Source organism: Haemorhous mexicanus, chromosome 15 (assembly GCF_027477595.1).
Source record: "Haemorhous mexicanus isolate bHaeMex1 chromosome 15, bHaeMex1.pri, whole genome shotgun sequence".
NCBI lineage: Eukaryota > Metazoa > Chordata > Aves > Passeriformes > Fringillidae > Haemorhous > Haemorhous mexicanus.
In genome coordinates, this window is record NC_082355.1 from 6,972,346 (window position 1) to 6,990,995 (window position 18,650).

General features: G+C 41.5%; 1 protein-coding gene across 3 annotated transcripts in view; it reads left to right on the forward strand.

Annotated features, from left to right (window-relative positions):
- The first annotated feature begins 741 nt into the window (after nt 1-741).
- Nucleotides 742-18,650, forward strand: part of RNF130 (ring finger protein 130) — a 55,921-nt gene continuing 38,012 nt past the window's right edge. Inside the window, exons 1-3 of one of the 3 annotated variants that reach the window (XM_059860312.1) lie at nt 742-1,321; nt 1,387-1,677; nt 11,607-11,801. In XM_059860312.1, coding sequence (XP_059716295.1) covers nt 1,249-1,321; nt 1,387-1,677; nt 11,607-11,801 — 559 coding nt within the window. In that variant the 5' untranslated portion in view covers nt 742-1,248. Of the gene's footprint in view, nt 1,678-11,606; nt 11,802-18,650 lie in introns of all 3 variants that reach the window. The other 2 variants (XM_059860311.1, XM_059860310.1) reach the window with 2 other exon arrangements.

Sequence of the window (18,650 nt, forward strand, 5' to 3'; positions counted from 1 at the left end):
ATATTTGAGTGTTTATACAATTTCCCATTTTAGTACATCAGAAGCGAGTGACGCCAAGTAGGGTAGGAATGACTGAAACCTGACACAGAGGCTGTGCTGTTCCTACCCCAAAAGCCCATTCAGTTCTACCTGGACAGACTGAACACATTCCACCTGGTTCTCACACACACAGCTCTTTCTCCCCCTATTTCTGACATGCTTTAAAACTCTGTATCTTTTTGGCAATCAGCACTTCTGAACTGGAAATATTTTTCTGAAAAGATGCCAAGGAGTGTGTATGTGTCCCAACATCTTAAGCTGCCCCAGGGAAGGTTTAAGTTGGACATTAGGAAGACTTTCTTCACAGAACGGTGATTAGAATGGACTGCCCAAGGAGGTTTTGGAGTCACCGTCCCCGTAGATGTTTAAGGAAAGACTGTATGTAACACTCAGTGCCATGGTCTAGTTGACATGGTGGTGTTTGTGACAGGTTGACTCGATGCGGTCTTTTCCATCCCGTGGTTCTGGACGCTGTGATTTAATTCCTCGGGACCCGCGGGTGGCTGCAGCCCGGTGTCACCGCAGCCCGGTGTCGCTGCTGCGACCCCAGCGCCAGCTCCCACCGCCGCCTGGCCATGCCCACAATGACATCATGCACAATGGCCCCGCCCTCTGTGAGGGCCCCGCCTTCTGAGGGCGTGGTCGGTAACCAAGCTCCGCCTTTCGCCCTCGTGGCGCGGGGCGGGGCTTGTGGCGCCTGCGCAGAGCGCGGAGCTGCAGTCGAGGCGCGGGCGAGGAGCTGGTGGTGGAGCCGCGGGAGGGTGCGGGGCCCTCGCCGTCCTCGGGGCGAACCGGGCATGAAGCGACGGCTGCCGGCTACAGACGCCAGGCTGGGCACTGAGCTGCGCCGCCTGCCGCACTAAGGCGGCGACGAGCCCCGACGCGAACCGAGGCGGCGCGGCGGGCCGAGTCCTAGGCGAGCCCCGCGGCTGCTCGCGAGCGCGACTGAGGCGGCAGCCGCGGCTTCTGCCGGCAGCCTCCCCTGGGCTGGCGAGGGGCTGCGCGGGGAGGGGGCCGCGGCACCGCCCCCGCCTCCTCCCCTCGCCCGCTCGGAGCTTCCCCCGCGGCGGCGGGCGGGCGGTATGAGCGCGGCGCTCTGAGGGACCGGCCGAGCTCGGCTTCCCCTGAGCAGCCTCTCCTGGGAGCCGCGGCGGCGGAGGATCGGACTCGGCTGGGACCTGCCATGACTCCCCTGGCTCCTCCCATGGCATGAGCCCGAGCTCTCCTCCCCACTCCGCCTGCTTTTGGTCTCTATCCGCTCCCGGGCTGTCAGATGGGATAGGACACACCCGGGCGTGCGGGGCTCGACGCTGCCGGGGGGGAGCGGCGGAGGCAACCGGTGACGGCCGTCGGCTCGCCTGGAGTCGAAGATGAGCTGGCGGTGGGCTCGCCAGCACTGGAACGGCGGCTCCTCCGTGCTGCTGTTGCTGCCGCTGCTGCTGTGGCACGGCCGGGTCCGGCCGGCCGGCGCCGACAATGCCAGCCAGGCGTACTACACCGCGCTCATCAACGTGACGGTGCTAAGCCCCGAGCGCGGCGGCCCCACGGTGCTGCGGATCGACCGTGGCCGCTACGGGCAGGACTCCCCGAAGGTGGAGGTCAAGGGGCTGCTGGTGGCTCCCGTCCCTGTCAACGGAGGTAACGCTTCCCTCGCTCGCTGCCGGGTGGTTGGTCCTTGCCTGGGTTGGACAGGCTTTCCTAGAGAGCTCTGACAAACGAGGAGGAAGAGCTTGCCCAGAGAAAAATAAAATAAATCCATGATCTGAGAGTGTTGGCTTGAATAACGGCTCAGCAAAGCATAATGTGCTTTCCAGCATGGATTCCAGTAGATTGGTTGTATTGAGCGGTGAAGGTGTTATTCCTCAACTAATTACAGAGAGGGTAGCGATAGTTGACAGTATTTGGTTCCAGCATTGCCTTGAATCTCAGAACAGCTGCATAGCCATCTCGGCTCTGCATCTGGATAGCTTTGCAACTGTATGAAGTCACAGTTTTTCAGTGTGCAATTCCTGAAAACACTGTTTAAGCTGCCCATCAAGACTTGGAAAGACTGAAGCTACCAAGCTGCTGCTCTTACCATAGCCAGCCCAAAATGCACTTGCTTGCAGTATTGAACACTGGCTAGAGTGTCCAAATCAGTTTTCTTTTAATTAAACAAAGCCGTTGTCAATCAGTTCTTCTTTTGATAAATGTTGGGCTTTATAGAGGACACTGATTTCAACAGCTGAGAGTATTGTCATGATTTTTGCCTGAAGTGAAACCAGTTATTTTCAGTAATAGCAATGTAGTTTAATAGTATCTTATTAAAAAAACCATTCTTGACATTATCTTAACTGCCATCTTTAAGAAATAGGCCCCTTGATGGAATACAGTGGTCCCAACCTGCCTCCTGGACAGTGAACATCTGAATAATGTATTAAGTGAAATATTGTAATCAGTTAAAACTAGAGTCTAAGTGGTGAATACTAAGAGTGTTTTAGAAGAATTGATAGCACAAAACTACTGTGTTATTAGAAGCTTTAGAGAATTTTCCAAATCTGAAGATCAGGAAAATACTTTGATGCTTCTTCAGAAAAAATGCATTCTGCAAGGCAGCCTCTGTAAGCTTCTGGTCCAGATGCATCAGGCTGTGCAGCAGCAGGTGCTTACCAGTCTCAATGAAGCTCTGCAAAATATAACTAGAATATATTAATGGGGTAGATTTTGGGGTGGAAGGGTGAGGAAGCAGAAATTGTTGAGGAAGTCTGCTCTAAAATGATTTTTACTTACAAAATGATTTGTACTTCAAATCCTGTCTATCAGCTGACATTAAATATGCTGCAGTTGTTCTTCTGCTTCCTGATAGTCTTCACATCCCCACACAAGCCCCTTGAAATCAGGAGTCTGTCCTGAAAGTTTTAGGCATGTAAACACTGTTACTGCAAGTAGTATTTTAACGGGTTTTAAAATACTGCCTTTTAATACATACAAGGTATCAAAGCACTTTATTTTTTCTGAGCTGCATTATTTGTCAGGAAAAACTTTTGATACTAATTTCTTTTAATCTGCCTCTAACTTTTTCTGCTTTCTTTTGATATGCCTTTACTAAGGTGCAATTTAAACACTGAGGGAGGCTTTGACAGCATTTTCACAGGCAGCTGATAATGAGAAGAGCTAAATAAAATTATGAATAGTCTATAAACAGTATTTTTAAACCTACTGCAAAGTACTATGATGAATGACTTTCTTGAGAAAGCACAGCAGGAAATGTGAAAATGTCAGACCTGACGTGGTTTGACATAGTGCAGTTGTTAAAACTTTGTTATCAGTTTTGGGGGAAATTCAGTTTTACCCTTCTGTTTCATAACAGACAACTTAAAGCAAGCACAATAGCAGTTGTTTTCCTTATTCTTAGTTACTCTGAATTGTTCTGTGTAGATTGTTTTTTATTTACATTTTATTTGAATTTTGCTGATGTGCCTGTGGTTTAAAAATGTTTCATTTAGTAAGAAAGATTGGAATATTTTATGCTTTTAGTTAAGCTGTTCTTGAACATCTGCTTTTTTTTATATTCAGGTTTGATAAAAGATGATGCAGTCTTACTGAAAGTAATTGCTTTCATGTTTTTTTAATCAGCCTGTTAATATTGTTGGTGAAATTCGTTTGCAAAAATTTTTTTAATAGCTATCAACATGAGTAGCTGCCAGCCACTGCTCTTAGAGCAGTAAATGCTGTACCCCAGTTTTCATGTATCCTCAGAAGAAAATGACTCTACAATTGTTAGCAACTTTATTTGAAGGTACCTTGAATTTGAAACTGCTGTGATGTCAAGCATTCACCCATTTATGGGCTATCTTTGAAATTTTCACAAATGTGGGTGATCTGTTAGCACCTTGATGGCATGGACTGTTTCAGAGCTGAAGTGTCCTTAATTTCACATTTTTGCATGCTCTGTGAAGAATCATAGAGTCACAGAATGGTTTGGTTTGGAAGGGACTTTGAGGATCATAAAGTTCCAACCCCCCTGCCATGGGCAGAGATGCTTCCCACTAGACCAGGCTGCCCAAAGCCCTGTTCAGCCTGGCCTTGAACACTTCCAGGAATGGGGCATCTTCTCACATCCCTTACTCACTGCCTGCAGGGAAATAAATGAGTTTACTCATTCAGGATTCAGGGCCAATGATCTGCTGCTGACCACACACAATTTGTAATTTTAAGTGTTCTGTGATGTTTTTGACCTCTATTCTTGAATGCCTAATATTTTATGTACTGCTTTTTGAAGATGCCAGCTCCATGTGGTCACCCATCCTTTAAATCTCTGTGCAGCATGATAGTCAATCACTTCTCCTGTTTCTTTAGCAGGATTTCTTTAATGGAATTCAACCTTGTCATGTTAATACATGTATTAAAACTCTTTCTATGTTCTTTTTATAGAGCTTGTATGAAATTGATAGGGGCTTTCAAAGGCAGTGTTCCCCTGGGAGTGGGGTGGCAGTAACTGGCATGACCGCCTGTGAATGTGACTTGTGAAAGTGCAGCTCCAGCGACCTCTTGGTCACAGTTGGCTGCTGGGTGTACATTCAGCAGCTGTGTAGGCTTATTTTTCCAAGCACATTGAATGCATGATAGCAACATAGTTTCTTTATTAATCTCTCTTCCATTCTTCTACTTTGAGTTGCTTTTCTTACCTCCTCTAATTTGTTAATCTCTTGTCATGACTTAATTTCTTATTAGAAGAGCTTTTAAACCACTTCTGGACATGTGAATGCTTGCAGATTCCAAAAAAAAAAAAAAGCTCCTCTTGTTTTGCATGGAAGGATAAAAGTGAAATGTGTCTTCACAGCCTAATGCAGATTTTCTGATAGTTTAGTTCAGTTTTATACTTCCTTTAGTGAGGTTCCAGAATACTTCTCAGTCCCTTACTCTGTTATTTGTGACTTTGTGCAACCAGACATTTTCATTTAATCAGAGTGGTTTGGGTTGGAAAGGACCTTAAAGATTGTTTAGTTCTAAGCCCCCTGCCTTGGGAAGGGACCCCCTCCTAGACCAAGTTGGTTGAAGCCTTGTCCATCCTGGCCTTGAACACTTCCAGGTCATTTCAGCCCAGTCCTCTCAAGCAGCTGCCTGGGTGCTCCTGGATGTCTGTACATGCACCCTGCAGGTGTTTAGCCCTGTGCCACTCCAATGACCTGTGCTTTTACTCTTCTTTGGTACTGGGTGCCTGACACCAGTTGTGGTGCAGACCTTTAGGTGTCAGGCATATTTCCCTTGCCATGGCAAACCAAGCTAGAAGCCACCGAGTACTCACCTTAATGGTTCTTGGTAGAAACTGTGGTGCTTTGTGGCTTAGTTCCCTCAAAAACATTTTCTGTGGGGAGCAGGACTCTTTGTGGCTGTTGAATCTGGGTTATTGCTTTTGGAGTCCAGTGTGAGGACTGAAAGTTCAGTCTTGTGTGCTCTGAAGAGTCCCCTTGCAGGACTTGCTGGGAGGTAAGGTTTTGTGCACCTTGGTTGTTTTGGGAAGCAGGCAGGATGACCAGGACTGGCAGTGGAGCTGATAGGAAGGGAAGGAGCAGCAGAGTCAGACTTGAAATGTTAAAATTCACTGAGCCAGTAGGTCAGGAATGAGTGGGTGAGGAGGGATGGAAAGGGATGGAGTCTAAAGGGCTGGCAGGGAGGTGGTGGTTGTATGAAAGCTGCTTTGGAAAAAGGGCTCACAGAAAGGCGGGCTCTCCCAAAGGGATATAAGGGTCGGGGCTTGGCAAGGAGACTGAGAATGTGACGAAAAAAATATGTTAGAAAAAGGTGAAAGTGTGGAAGAAACAATATTGGCTCAGTGTTAGGAAGGAGGTAAATCTTGTGCATAGTGCTGTAACTACAGCATTCTGTAGCATCTGGCACTTCATAAACATGTTGTGTGAACAAGTTTTAGCTACAGAAGGTTTGAAATGCCAGTTTCCTGGTAACTGTGGAGCTTTAGGCAGCCTTCAGACAGAAATTCTGGCCCAGAATCCAAACCAGTATGGCTTATGAAAATGCAGCAAGCAAATATATCAGTAGACTACGGGAAGAAGGATCTTGTGCCATGCTTCTGTCCTTCATGATTTATCTTTGTATTCAGCTTACTTAGCAGTCATTAATTGATAGCAAAAGTGGAGGTTAGATATTGGAGTATATAGCCATAATTGTAGAATACTTACTGAGCTAACAAGATTAAATCTGAACTATTACAGAAGTCTTCTAAGCTTCAGTGATTTTCTTTTGTTTAACTTTCTCCCTGAAACCAGATTACCTCTTGTTCGAAGAGTTTCTTTTCATGCTAAAGCCAGCTTCAGTCAAAGCAATCACCTGAAAGAGCTGTTGAAAAGAAAATGTTGCTGTACATAACTCATTGATTCGTTGGCACCACCTTATAAAGTAGAAATTATGACTGGCATGAATAAGGGCTGTATTGATAATAACACCAGTAGTAATGGAAAGAAAATATGTCCATTGCATGTATTAAGCCCTTATGGGATAGAAAATAACTAGTACCATTCCTTCAAATAATCCATCAGCATTGCTGAGTAGCCTCTGTGAATTTCCCAGGTGAATTCCTTTTCTGGAAATTTTATCACAGGATTATAATGAATGTGTTGAACAAAGCTGTCTTGTTTTACCAGTCAGGTGTTCTACATAGCACCTACCTGGTGCTATGTAGAACACCTGACTAGCAGAGCTGTAGGGAGGGAATGCTTTGGGGTGCAGCCTGCATGGCACTGCACCTTCTTGTGTTCCTCTGTGGCTTCTTTACCAACAAGCCTCTTGATCTGCTGTCCCTCAACATACTAGTGGTGTCTCTCCAGCTATTGTATTACAGTGATTGAAGGTCAGACTTTAAAATGATTTCTGTATGTGTAGCTGAGACAGACCAGCTCTGGCAACTGGTGCTGGATTTACAGAGTACAGTATTAGCTAAGATGAAATCAATAGCAAGATATCTGACCTTTAGAGGGGAAAAAAAAAAAAGAAAAGAAAAGAAAGAAAAAAAGCCCTGCCTAGAATAAAATGGTTAATGCACAGAGAGTGAAATATTTCTGTGAAAAGGGGACAAAGTCTGATAACAGCCAGTGCAGCAACCTTGGCTGAAGGAGGAGGGTGTCACTGTTGTGTTCAAAGCAGTGCAGGAGCAGCAGGAACACAGCGTGAGAAAGAGCAAACCCAGGCACAGTTCAGAACTAGGGGACAGTCTGCATTCAGACAGGTGTGCACTTGTGACAAAGCTGCTGGGAGCTGCCCTTTTTGTTTCATTTTTGCTCCACAAAATGGCTCCCTTTCCTATAGGGAGAAGGCTAAAACATGGTCGAGCAATTGGAAGAGGAAGGTACTGTGAGCTTGCCACTACTTCTTCAAAAGTTGAGGAACCTTGGTTGGATCTAGTGCATCATTAACTATTTTTTCCCATGAATCTCTAAAATGCTGTCACAAACCTTAGTCCTTCAGCTGAAAGGGGTCTTGAATTATAAAAAGTGCTCAAAGAAAAACAGTTATACAAATTGAGCAGCCCTGTATTCTGCAAAAGGAAACTGAAGTGCTCCTAAAGCAGAAAACAAACATGAGCCTAATGGTAGGTACTTAAATCACAGCTGATTCTTCTGTAAAGAGGCTCTTCTGTGGTGTTGGGACTTATGTTAGCAGGGGAGATATTTACAGCAACATTGTACATAGCTCTTTAACCCAGCAGGCTGCCACTTTTAAACCTTCTAAACCAGAAAATTGGGGCTTTTGCCAACACATGATGCATAGATAAACACAGAGACAGGCAGGGTAAATAGCTTATATTTCAAATATGCCAGAAGACACCTATAGGGAAACTTACTTAAATGGCTTTTTGTATGCTTATATCTTCTGAACTTCCATGAGTGGCTTCTTATCATATCTTTCTCTGTGCCAGTGGTTTGTTGTAGAATAATTTAATACGAAGTTGCTTTTCATTCTTGCAAGTAACATCAGTTTTGGGCCTCTCACTACAAGAAAGACCTTGAGATAGTGGAACATGTCCAGAGAAGGACAAAGGAGCTGGGGAAGGGGCTGAAGCACAGGTCTGATGAGGAGAGAGTGAGGGAGATGCAGAAAAGGAGGCTCAGGGAGGATCTTCTTGCTGTCTAAAGCTCCCTGACAGGAGGGTGGAGCCAGGTGGTGTTCAGCCTCTTCTTCCAGGGAGCAAGTGGCTCAGTGAGAGGAAACTGCCTCAAGCTGTGCCTGGAGGAAGTTAGATTCAATATTAGGAAAAATTTCATCACTAAAAGGATTGTCAGGTGCTGAATCAGACTGCCCAGGGCAGTGGTGGAGTCACCATACCTGGAGGGATTTAAAAGACTTGTAGAAGTGCTCACCCCTAAACCATGTTCCTCAGTACCACAACAGTGCCAGATTACTGGTTGAACACAATGATCTTCAAGGTCTTTTCCAACCCAAACAATTCTGTGATCATTCAGGTAATGCTTGCAACCTGTGTGTTGTTGATTCTAGTTGAACTTTGGATAGCAGATCATAGATGGCAGGGTAGTGGAGAGTGTCAGAGGTGATTCTGGCTGACCCTGTTCATGTGTGTCTCCTTCAGTGCCCACTGATGCTCCTGACACTTGAGCTGTACAGGAGATGCTTCCTTGTAACCACCTCACTATTCTAGAAAGGTGACTGTGATTTCAAGACTTCCACACTTTTCAGAGGATCTTCAGTCTATTGAAAAGACAAACAGAATACCCCACATTTTTCACTGTTGTTTCTGACTATTATTTAGTTAAAAGTGAAAAGATTGCTTAACGTTTGTGTGCTGTAATAGAATGCTAATGCAAAGAAAAGTGGGTTGTGACTTTTTATTAAATCTCAAGTGACTTGCAGACAGTTCAGAGTTATCTAAACCAACCAGATTTTCCTCAATGTTTTTATATTACTTAAATAGTACTGAGCTAATGTTGTCAGCTGTTAAATTTTCATCAGGGTATACTGAATACACCTTGTCAAGAATAACATGAGTGGTGTTTGTTGGTCTATATCTGGAAAGCTTTAATCTCTTAATATCTTGTTTCCTAATTCTTTTGCTTTATCCAGTAACATTTCATAGCTCTGTCCACAGCTGAGAGAGACTTTGATCTCTACAGTGGTAGAAAATTTTGTACTACTTTTCCCACCAATGAAGTTTCTGTTATCTCTCGCTGCTTTCTCTGTTGCTTTTTAAGCTAAAAATTTTCAAGCATACAAATTTCAAGGTGCCTGCATGAATTTGGAGAATGCTTCTTTCTCATTCAAGGTGCTCTTTGTTGCTTTTATGTTTTTTTCACTGTAATAACCCAACTGTGGCCATTTTTGTTTTCACTTCATATATTAGTTTGATCATGATTGTACTGAAGGAAACAGTACATAATCTGTGGGATTACTGTTTTTAATAATCCCATATATTTTAGGTAAATTTATGTTGGCCATAATGTCTACTTTCAGAGTTATTTTTAGCTGTTTGAGGGGATTCTGTGGAATTGTAGCCATTTAGAAAATGGTATTTTCCAACAGATGTATCATAACTGAGATTCTTGAATATGTTTTCATGGGAGAAGGATGGGATTTTTAACTCTCAAGGCTTGAGGAACTTCCTATCACAGTCTGCTAGTGCTTTCCCCCTTCCTTGTTTTTAGTGGAAATGTTCAGAACAAGGGGGAATCGTTCATTAAATAGCTTTTATCTTAACAGAGGGCAAAAAGGTTGGTGGCACATGTGCTGTGTTGTGATTCTTTGTTTTCAAAAAGGACTGTGATTCCTTTCAAAAATACATACTGTTCTCAAGTTTAAGATTACAAAGACAAGCTGCAAAAGTGCAGTGGGCATGAACATGCTCTTGTGTGATTGTTGGTGTTTGTGATGGCCATCACCAGTGCTGCAAAACACGTGTGGATCAGTGATAGCTAGCAATTTCCACAAGGATTTGAGTAATGATGTCAGGGTAATGGAAGAAAACACTCTAAAAAACTTGGCTTCAGCCATCTGTATTTCAGATTTTCCCTGATGCCTGTATGAAACAAAAATACAGCAAATACCCCTCCATGTCTGAGATGTCTAAGACAGGCTTGAAAAACAATTGTGAAAAGGATGTGCTGGTATCTGGCTCCCCACCCTCCTTCCAGGGGAACAGGGAGAGGCACTTCTTGTCCAAATTAAGAGATGCAACGACTTCCTGTATGTCTGCCACAGTATAGCTTCATCTGCGCTAGCTTTCTTTAGGCAAGCAGAAGATTTTCTTTGTTTCAGAAGACATCTTTAGCTCTTTGAATCTCCTTTGTTACAGATTTTAACCTCAGCTATGTTAAACTGAGAGTGCTTAAAAAGACCTTTTGTTTCCAGCTAATATAGTAAACTGGATATTTTTTGGTGATAGATTATTTTGCTGAAATCTCATAGTTGTGCTGAACTCACTTCTTGAAAAGGAAAAAAATTATGGGAGACTTCATTTGATTTGGTCTTACATTGCAGAACTGTAATGCTTTCTGAGCTATTATGCAAATAGATTGGTTTTTTATGTCTTGAAAAAAATCACTGTTTATCCCAACCATTTTTAGTAACCAAAGATTATTATACTCTTGGCATTCGAAAGGATAAATATATTTGCATTATAAACTGTTGTTGGCTCTAAATTAAAATCCTTTAATGATATGACCAGTGTATCAGACTAAACTGTGTTTCCAGTTGTGCAAACAGATCCGTCTTTCATTGGTTTCAGCTGCTGAGAAGTTCCTTCTGCCTTGGGTTTTGTGTCTTTTGTACACAGCTCTGTGGCTTTGGGTTGTTCCCGGATATGTTACACCATCAGAAGGGACAAAAGAGCTTTTGCACACTGTTGAATTCAGACATCTGGCATTTGCCATTTCTATTACTCTTCCTTTATACCATCTATACCTGTTTAGCTGATGAGTGCATTGTGTTTGCAAACCCATTTGTTTCTCTATGAATTTGAATACATTTCCTTGTAGACAAAATGTGCATATATAAAAAGCTGATGTTGGCTGCTGGGGTTTTACAAGATCAGCTTTTAATGTTGTCCTTTCTTACAGTTGCCTGCAAATGGCAGATAACTCTGAAATCTTGTTTTCACAACCTGCTTTGTTTAGTTGTACTTCCCACTGCAGTGATATTTGTGGCTGCAGTAGGAAGAAGAAAAAGACTTGTACTCCCCAGAATGACTGATAAACAGCTGTTTTGTAAATGCCTATAGCAGATGAACCATATTCTAATGTTTTTCAGCCTCTAGGCAGGTATTGATTTGAATGTGAATTCATTATTCTAGCTGCACTGGAGTTAAAAATAGCTTGTTTTAGTGAGCCTAATTCTTGGGCATATAGTCACAGCTTTTAATGCATGAGACTTCTTTTTTAAAAATCTTATTTTCATAAGAATACAATTATCTTTAGACTTTCTTCACAAGAGAATAGTGGCTTCCTAGTGCATAATATTTAAGTACTTCAGCAACTTGGAATTAGGATTTTTCTTTTTTTTTTTTTTTCCTTTGCTTTGCCTGTTAGACGAAATTAGCGTCTGTGTAAATTTGTTTCCCATTTCAGTTGCAGATCGTCTGGGCTGTGACCCTCGAACGCGTTTCCAGGTCCCACCAAACACCAAGCAGTGGATTGCTTTGCTACAGAGAGGAAATTGTACTTTTAAAGAGAAAATACTTCGAGCAGCTTCACATAATGCCACAGCTGTGGTCATTTACAACAATGTATCCAGTGAAGAACCTGTCACGATGACTCATCAAGGTAAATAAAATGTAATCTCCTTCACTATAATGCTTTTGTCATATAAACTATTGATAAAGAGCCTTTGGCATTGGACAGATGGTATTGGAAGTAGTCATTCACTAATGATATTTGCATATATGCAATGTAGTGAAAGAAGCCAATAATTCTGCAGAGTTATTTTCCTTTAGCATTCATTTATCCAGTGAGGAACACTTTCCTCTGCAGTGGGGATGTGGGTGTGTTGGAGTGAGGAAATGCCTGTAAGAGCTGAGGAGCATTCTTTCAAACCTTTCTGCAGAAGAGAAGCTAACATACAGATATAATGGGAGATCTAGAATTTTACAAAGCATCTGAACCTGAAGAATTCTGTAGCAGCATGTCTTCAAATCACTGTTCTGGTGGGGACCTTCAGATGTTAACAGCTGTATTTTGGGATCTGAGCTTTCATGCTTTCTTAATAACAGATTACAGAGGATTCTCTTTCTACAATGAACGTCTGAGTGCCATACAGGAGTCAACAGGGATTCCAAAAACAGTGATTTGAAGGGTAGTTGCCTCTGTAAATTGTCTAGAATAATACTGGAAGTCTGTTTTTCTGGACAGTTCTCTTGTTTTACAGATGCCTTTGTGTAAAATTTTACTGTTCCTTGTGACTTACTTTTGTTGCTGGAAGCCTCATATGTAAACATTTTCCTTGGTTAAAATTATTTTTGCAATTCTGATAACTACTTTTTTCATTTTCCAGTAGATTTCTTCCTTTTGGAACTATTTAGCTTAATCAGAAAAGGCATATCTTTATATTTGGTGGTGGTACTGCTGGCTGATTTTTTTTTTTTTTTAAGGATATTTTCAGTCTCTTTTAGCATAGGGGATTGCTTGGAAAGTACAATTTCTTAATTATTGCTCTGCATGTTGTCACACAACTAGAATTGAATTCCTTGACTAAAGAAATGGTATGGTTGTTTCTTTCTTTTTTCAACAAGGAAAATGTTAAAGGGGTTTGACCTTCCCAACTCTCTATATCACAGGAATTTTGCAGGAGGATTTTGACCTCCATGTAGCAATTCAAAGCCTGTTGACAATTGATTTTTATCTCTGGTACCTTGCTTAGGCATTTTTTATAAGCCATCTGAAGATGAGAAGTCCCATATTCTAATGAAACATTTTTTGCCACCTTCCTGTGTTTTGTTTTGTTTTTTTTAAGATTCTCCATTTCTCTCTACAGTTATAGTGCCCTCTTAAACCTGCTCTGGACTTTTTGAACTACCTCTAAGAATATTTATATAAATATGCTCTATTTAGCAATGATTCTACTTTTCCTGTGGTCTGGAATTCCTCAGTGTGGGAGGAAAAAGGCTACTGCTACTAATACAGCTTTAGCATCGTTTGCTCTATTATATGTTAAATCATATAATGAGTTTGATTATAATTTTAATACCCTCTTTCTCATAATGCTCTGCAGATTGACAGTTGCTTTACAGCAGTAAGATGGGGTCTGACTTTTATTAGGAAATCCTTGTTCACTCCCTGTTTCAGCTCAGAAGATCAGTGTGTTGCCTTTGAAACTTTATCAATAGGCCCAGTAGTTCTGATTGGTTGAAATACCATCTAAGATGTAAAACTTGAGAGCTGTTGTGGGTAAAAGAATGTCTTGTAAGGTAGCCAGGCAGCTGTTTGGGTAGTTGATCTTAGGGAAAAAGACCAATACTGTCTTCAGCATGTTGAGTTCCAAATATTTACTCTTACTTATGGTAAGCTTTAAAAAAAATACTGGAGATTATGCATATGTTAAGTTTGTATATTTGAAATATTGGTTTTAGGTGCATGTGCTCAGTGTACTCTGGAATCTGCCCTGGTTTGGGCTGAAGGCTCTATCTCAAAATTAATGTTGGACTTGAAGTGTTCAAACTATGTGACAGGCTAAAAGTAATTTTTTAGAACTGAGGTAGCACCTGGAATGAAGAGAAATGTTGCTCCACAGCCTTTGTTTTGATTGTTACAGACATGTGAGGGATTTCCTCAGCAATCACTTTGCAGAGCTTCCTGCAGATAACTTCCTGTTGGGCTGATGGAGGAACTGTAATTGTGTGTAATTGTGATGTAGACTAGTCCTTTGGTGTTAGCCTCAGCACAGGGAGGGTTTGGAATCCAGTATTCCCCTTCTTGAGAGTTATTCCAAGGGTGAGACAGATTCCTGAACCTGTGCATACGGGATGAGTCTTTTCTAACACTGTGTAAAGCAGATTTGCACACATTCAAGCCATTCCCTGGTCTTCCTTTTTCTGCCTTTTCAACTATAGCACTGCTTGTGTGCTTTTTAGGTGGTGAACAGTCATCTCAGAGGTCTCTTCCAACCTAATTGATTCTGTGTGATCAGCTAATTAGGTATTCCAGTGCACTACATCACTTCTCTTTAGTGTTTTCTGTCCCTAAATGTTGGGAGGAGCTGACCCTGTGTATTTGAGAGCCGTTCTGTACTGATTAAGTTAATGTGTTGGAGCTGATAGCAGGTGAGGGTGGAGGTGAGCCACCAAGCTGGTGTTAGCTCCATATGATGTTTATTGCTGTGCTGTATTCCTCTTTTCTTTAAAAATGCAGTCTTCACAAAACAATTTGGCAGCTGTGTTGATGACCAAGTTAATTACTCTATATTTTCTTGCCAAAGACCAAGGAGAAAGTAGACCTCGTGTTATTTTATACTACTGTAATATAATCTTTGTACTGGTGCATATTAAGCTTTAGAAATATTCTGTCTTCCTGGTGAAGCAGAGAGGAAAGCAGCAACTGCTTATAATGCACACTATGAGCTGCAAGCTTTCCTGCTTGGATATTTCCATGAATTCCAATCACCCGCTTAGCATCTGTGGTAAAAATAAATAACACATTACACAGATTTTTGTATGTTGCCTACCTGCAGAGAGGTGATTCCCTGTGAAAAGAGCTTAGGAAGCACTTTTTACCTGTAGGATTAATATTTTATCCAAGCTATTTTATGCTTGAATGCACATTTGAAAATTTTATTCTTATGGAAATTTGTTCGTACTCAAAATGTTACTTAGGAGAATGGCAAATCCTTCTGGTGCCTGGATAACAACTGTCACTCTGGAATCAGTCTATCATCACTGTGTCAAATGAACAGTTTCTGCTGCTAATAGCAGAATTTTCTTTCTCTTGTGTCACAGTCCACCAAGTCTCTGCCCCTTCATTTTCACCTTTGAGTTTTAACGTAGGTAATGACCTTCAGGAATTGGCCAGCTTTTTAAAATAAATATCTGTACTTCTGTGGATGTTATTTGCAACATTATTTTCTTTTTTTTTTGTGACTTGTATATGTCAGTGTATACTTATTTTGCACAATCCTGTAGATGTCTTCTATCAACCTAAGCAAAGGACACTCTTCCCAGCATAGGTTATGTTAGACTGTGATGTCACTGACAGGAAGGCAGTTTTATGAGTGGTTTTGCTTGCTGCTTCTGTTAAAGCCAAACTGATACTGTCTAATGTAAAAAAGAGCCTGTGTGGTGAAGAAAATATGTAGTAGCTGTCTCCTTTATAAGCAGTTATGGGAAAAGGAAGAAAATTCAGGTTGAATAACATTTTGAATTTTTTGTTTGTGTGTGGTGGAGACAATCCTGTTAAGTACAAAATATTTAAGTATGGGGAGGTTGGAACTGGGTGATATTTAAGATCCCTTCCAAGCCATTCTATGATTTTATGATACTGAATTTCTGTCTTAAAATCTAGACTTTTATTTTGATTTATAGAGAAGAATATCTGCCAAACAAGCCTCTGAAGTTCAAATTTCATACTGAGAACTGATGAAAAAAGTATAGACAGAAAAACAGGAACACATATAAAAGACAGTGTCAAAATGAAGTTGCTGGGTTCCAGTAATCATGGTTTATCAGCACCTAAGAAATTTCCAGAAGTATATAAACAGCTTTACCTGATACAGGTAAATCTTTTAAGGTCTTTTGAACCAAGATGCAGAGATCAGTCTTCACTGCTCTTCTGAAGAAACACCTCAATAATTTTCTGGAGGAAGGTGTTTCTGTTCCATGGTGTGCACAGGTGACATTCTCCTGCCATGGCACTGTGCAAAAACTGTCCAGCACAGGCTCCCAGAAACAGGTTCCTTCCAAGGGAAGGATTTTTCATGGCCCTCTGTTTGCCTAAAAAGCACACTGGTGTGGGAAGCAAGGGCTGTACTTGCTTTGAATTGTGCTAAATCTGCCTGTATGTTCTGTGGGTTGTTTTAGGTCAGTGGGTCAGAGGCAGGAGGGACAGGAAGAAATTTGATGTTGTTGCCACCTAATGGCTATTCCACGTTCTTGCCCTCATTCCGGCTGGGTACAATAGAGCTGGCAGTCGAGGTGCCACTGCCCTCTGTTGTGGCACTGATCCCTGAGCATCTCATCTCTTAACTCTGCTGCTTGCATTTTTCTCACAAATGTCTCTTTATGTAACTTTCAGCTGAACTGATGCATGAAAGCTCTGGCGGGGTGCACTGCAGATTATCTTGCACAAATGTGTGCTGACGAATATTTTAGCTCTACACCAAATCCACTGCAAAATTTGCCCTGGGTTACTGAGACCTACTTTTAATCCACAGATCCAAACTAATTTTATTTTATATTACAATATTGTTATTAAATTGTATTATTAGTAATTTATCTTTGACTATTAGTGAAAAGGAAAGAGCTGAGTCATTAAAGCTGAAGCCTTTATAAAAGGCAAAGTAATTAATAGTTTAAGCATTGTTTACATATATTTGATCATTTTTTATTTATGTTTGCTAATTGAAAATATGGAGGATGAGTGTCAACAGCTTCGTTGTTGATCCCATTTCCCACTACATTTCTTGGAGCTGTATCAATCAGGAAAATCTGTCACACAGTAGATGGAGGTGTCTGACACTTAGAGACGTGGAGAGGAGTGTTTGATGTGCTGATTCTGGACCATAAGGAAGCCCTTGTCTCTTCAAGGCAATCTAGGGAAACCCCTTTACAGAGCCATCATAGCCTTGGTGCCTTGCAGAACTGCTTACCAGTGTTTCTGTGTCATACATGCCTCATCCACAACTGAAATAACAGCAGTCAGGCTCATTTTAACTCAGCCAACTGAAAGGGTAATTAGTTCTGTGACTGTGAAAAGGCCCACGGGACTGTTAGTGACTGTAAGTAATTACATTCTTCTTCTTATCCAAAGTCTGAGCTCCAGCAGCAGAGTAATTCCCCATATCTATGGACTCAGTAGAACCAAATTTATGATATTAATCTATGAATATGCTATTTATAAATCTCTCAAAGTATTTTGTAGTGTCCTTGGATAAGGCTGTCTTGCCATTTCTCTTTGGTGCTTTGCTGAATTTTTTTGGAATGACTGTGTCCAGATTGAGAGATGTGTATAAAAGTCTATAGAAGAAAATGCATGAGCATGACAAATTCCCCTTTTTTAGAAATCCCTAGGTTTTTTAGCTGCATGATCCATTAGTGGCAATACAAACTGCTATCCAGAAATGGCAAAATGTAAGCCACCTGCTAGCACTGGTCACACTATGGAATGCAAGAGACAATTATCAAAATCCAAGTGTGTTTTACATTGATGAATGGGTCAGTGAGGTCTACACTGCATTAATATTATTGAGGAATCAAGCATGTAACACTGAAACAGATTTTGGACATTGTTCAGAATTATAGAAAGTGAAGAAAAGCTGTTTTCAAATCAGAAAAAATATCTTCTGAAGATAGGCGGACATAGATATTTCAGAAATGTGTTAAACTGTGACACAATTTTTTTCAGTGGTGTGCAATATGTTAGGATTACCCCATTTCCCTAGTCAAAACTTAAAGTGATCCTTCAGCTTTTTTATTCACTTGCATTTGTTCAAGGTTTGAATATAAAATTTGGTCTCCTTTGCTAGCATACTGATGCCTTAACAATAAAAGTATTTATGCCTTCAAAGAGACTGCAAATCAGTTTACTTGCCATAAATATGGTTAAATGCCATGTAAAAATGTGAGTAAGAGGAAAAAAAAAATCTGTGCTCATATTGTGGAAAGGGGATGATCAAGTGATACATTTCTTTGTGCCAGGCTTTTTTTATTCTTCCGGCATTATTTAGGTGGAATGTCCTTTTCCTTTAAAAAAGATAAAACTGTAGTGCAAGCAGATGCAAAGAAGCATTGCTGAGAGGTTGTAAAATGTCTGCAAAGTCGCTGCAACATCTGTCTGCTTTTCCCATGTCTAGGCTTGGTTTTTCCTAGTGTAAAGAATCCAGAAGGTCACATGCACAAAATAAATAAATAAATATAAAAATGTAATTCCCATAAGATAAAAGTCCTTCCGCAGAAAGGGAATATGTGATATATGTGGAATTATCAAGGTGATTCAAAGGAGGGGAGCACAAGAAACCCCAAGTCCCCAAACCTAATGTCCCTACTATTCTAAGGAAACTCTGCTGCAGTTCAAATTTCAGGGATTTATAAAGTCTCTCCCCTTCTTGGCCCAGCCATCTATCTGTCCTCCTGCTGCCCATCAGAAGCATTGAAGTAGCATGTTTAAAGACTGGGAAGAGTTTCTGGAACCTGAACAAGGACTCTTAACAATAAAGAGGTGGATGTACCTTGTAGCTTTATGGAGGATCTTAATTCTTCTAGCAGTTCTTAGTGTCACATGACTTGGGATGGAAGGTAGAGATGCTCCTTGGTGAGGCAGGTGAGGAGGAAATGATCTGCAGAGAAGCCAAAGCCCAACACCTTTTGTGCGTATGTTGGATCTTTGAGAGGCTGTGAGCGTTGGTTTTCTGGAGTGGGTTGGGTGTAGGACAGCTTGACCTTGACAAACCTGAGGAAATCAGGGCGTGGC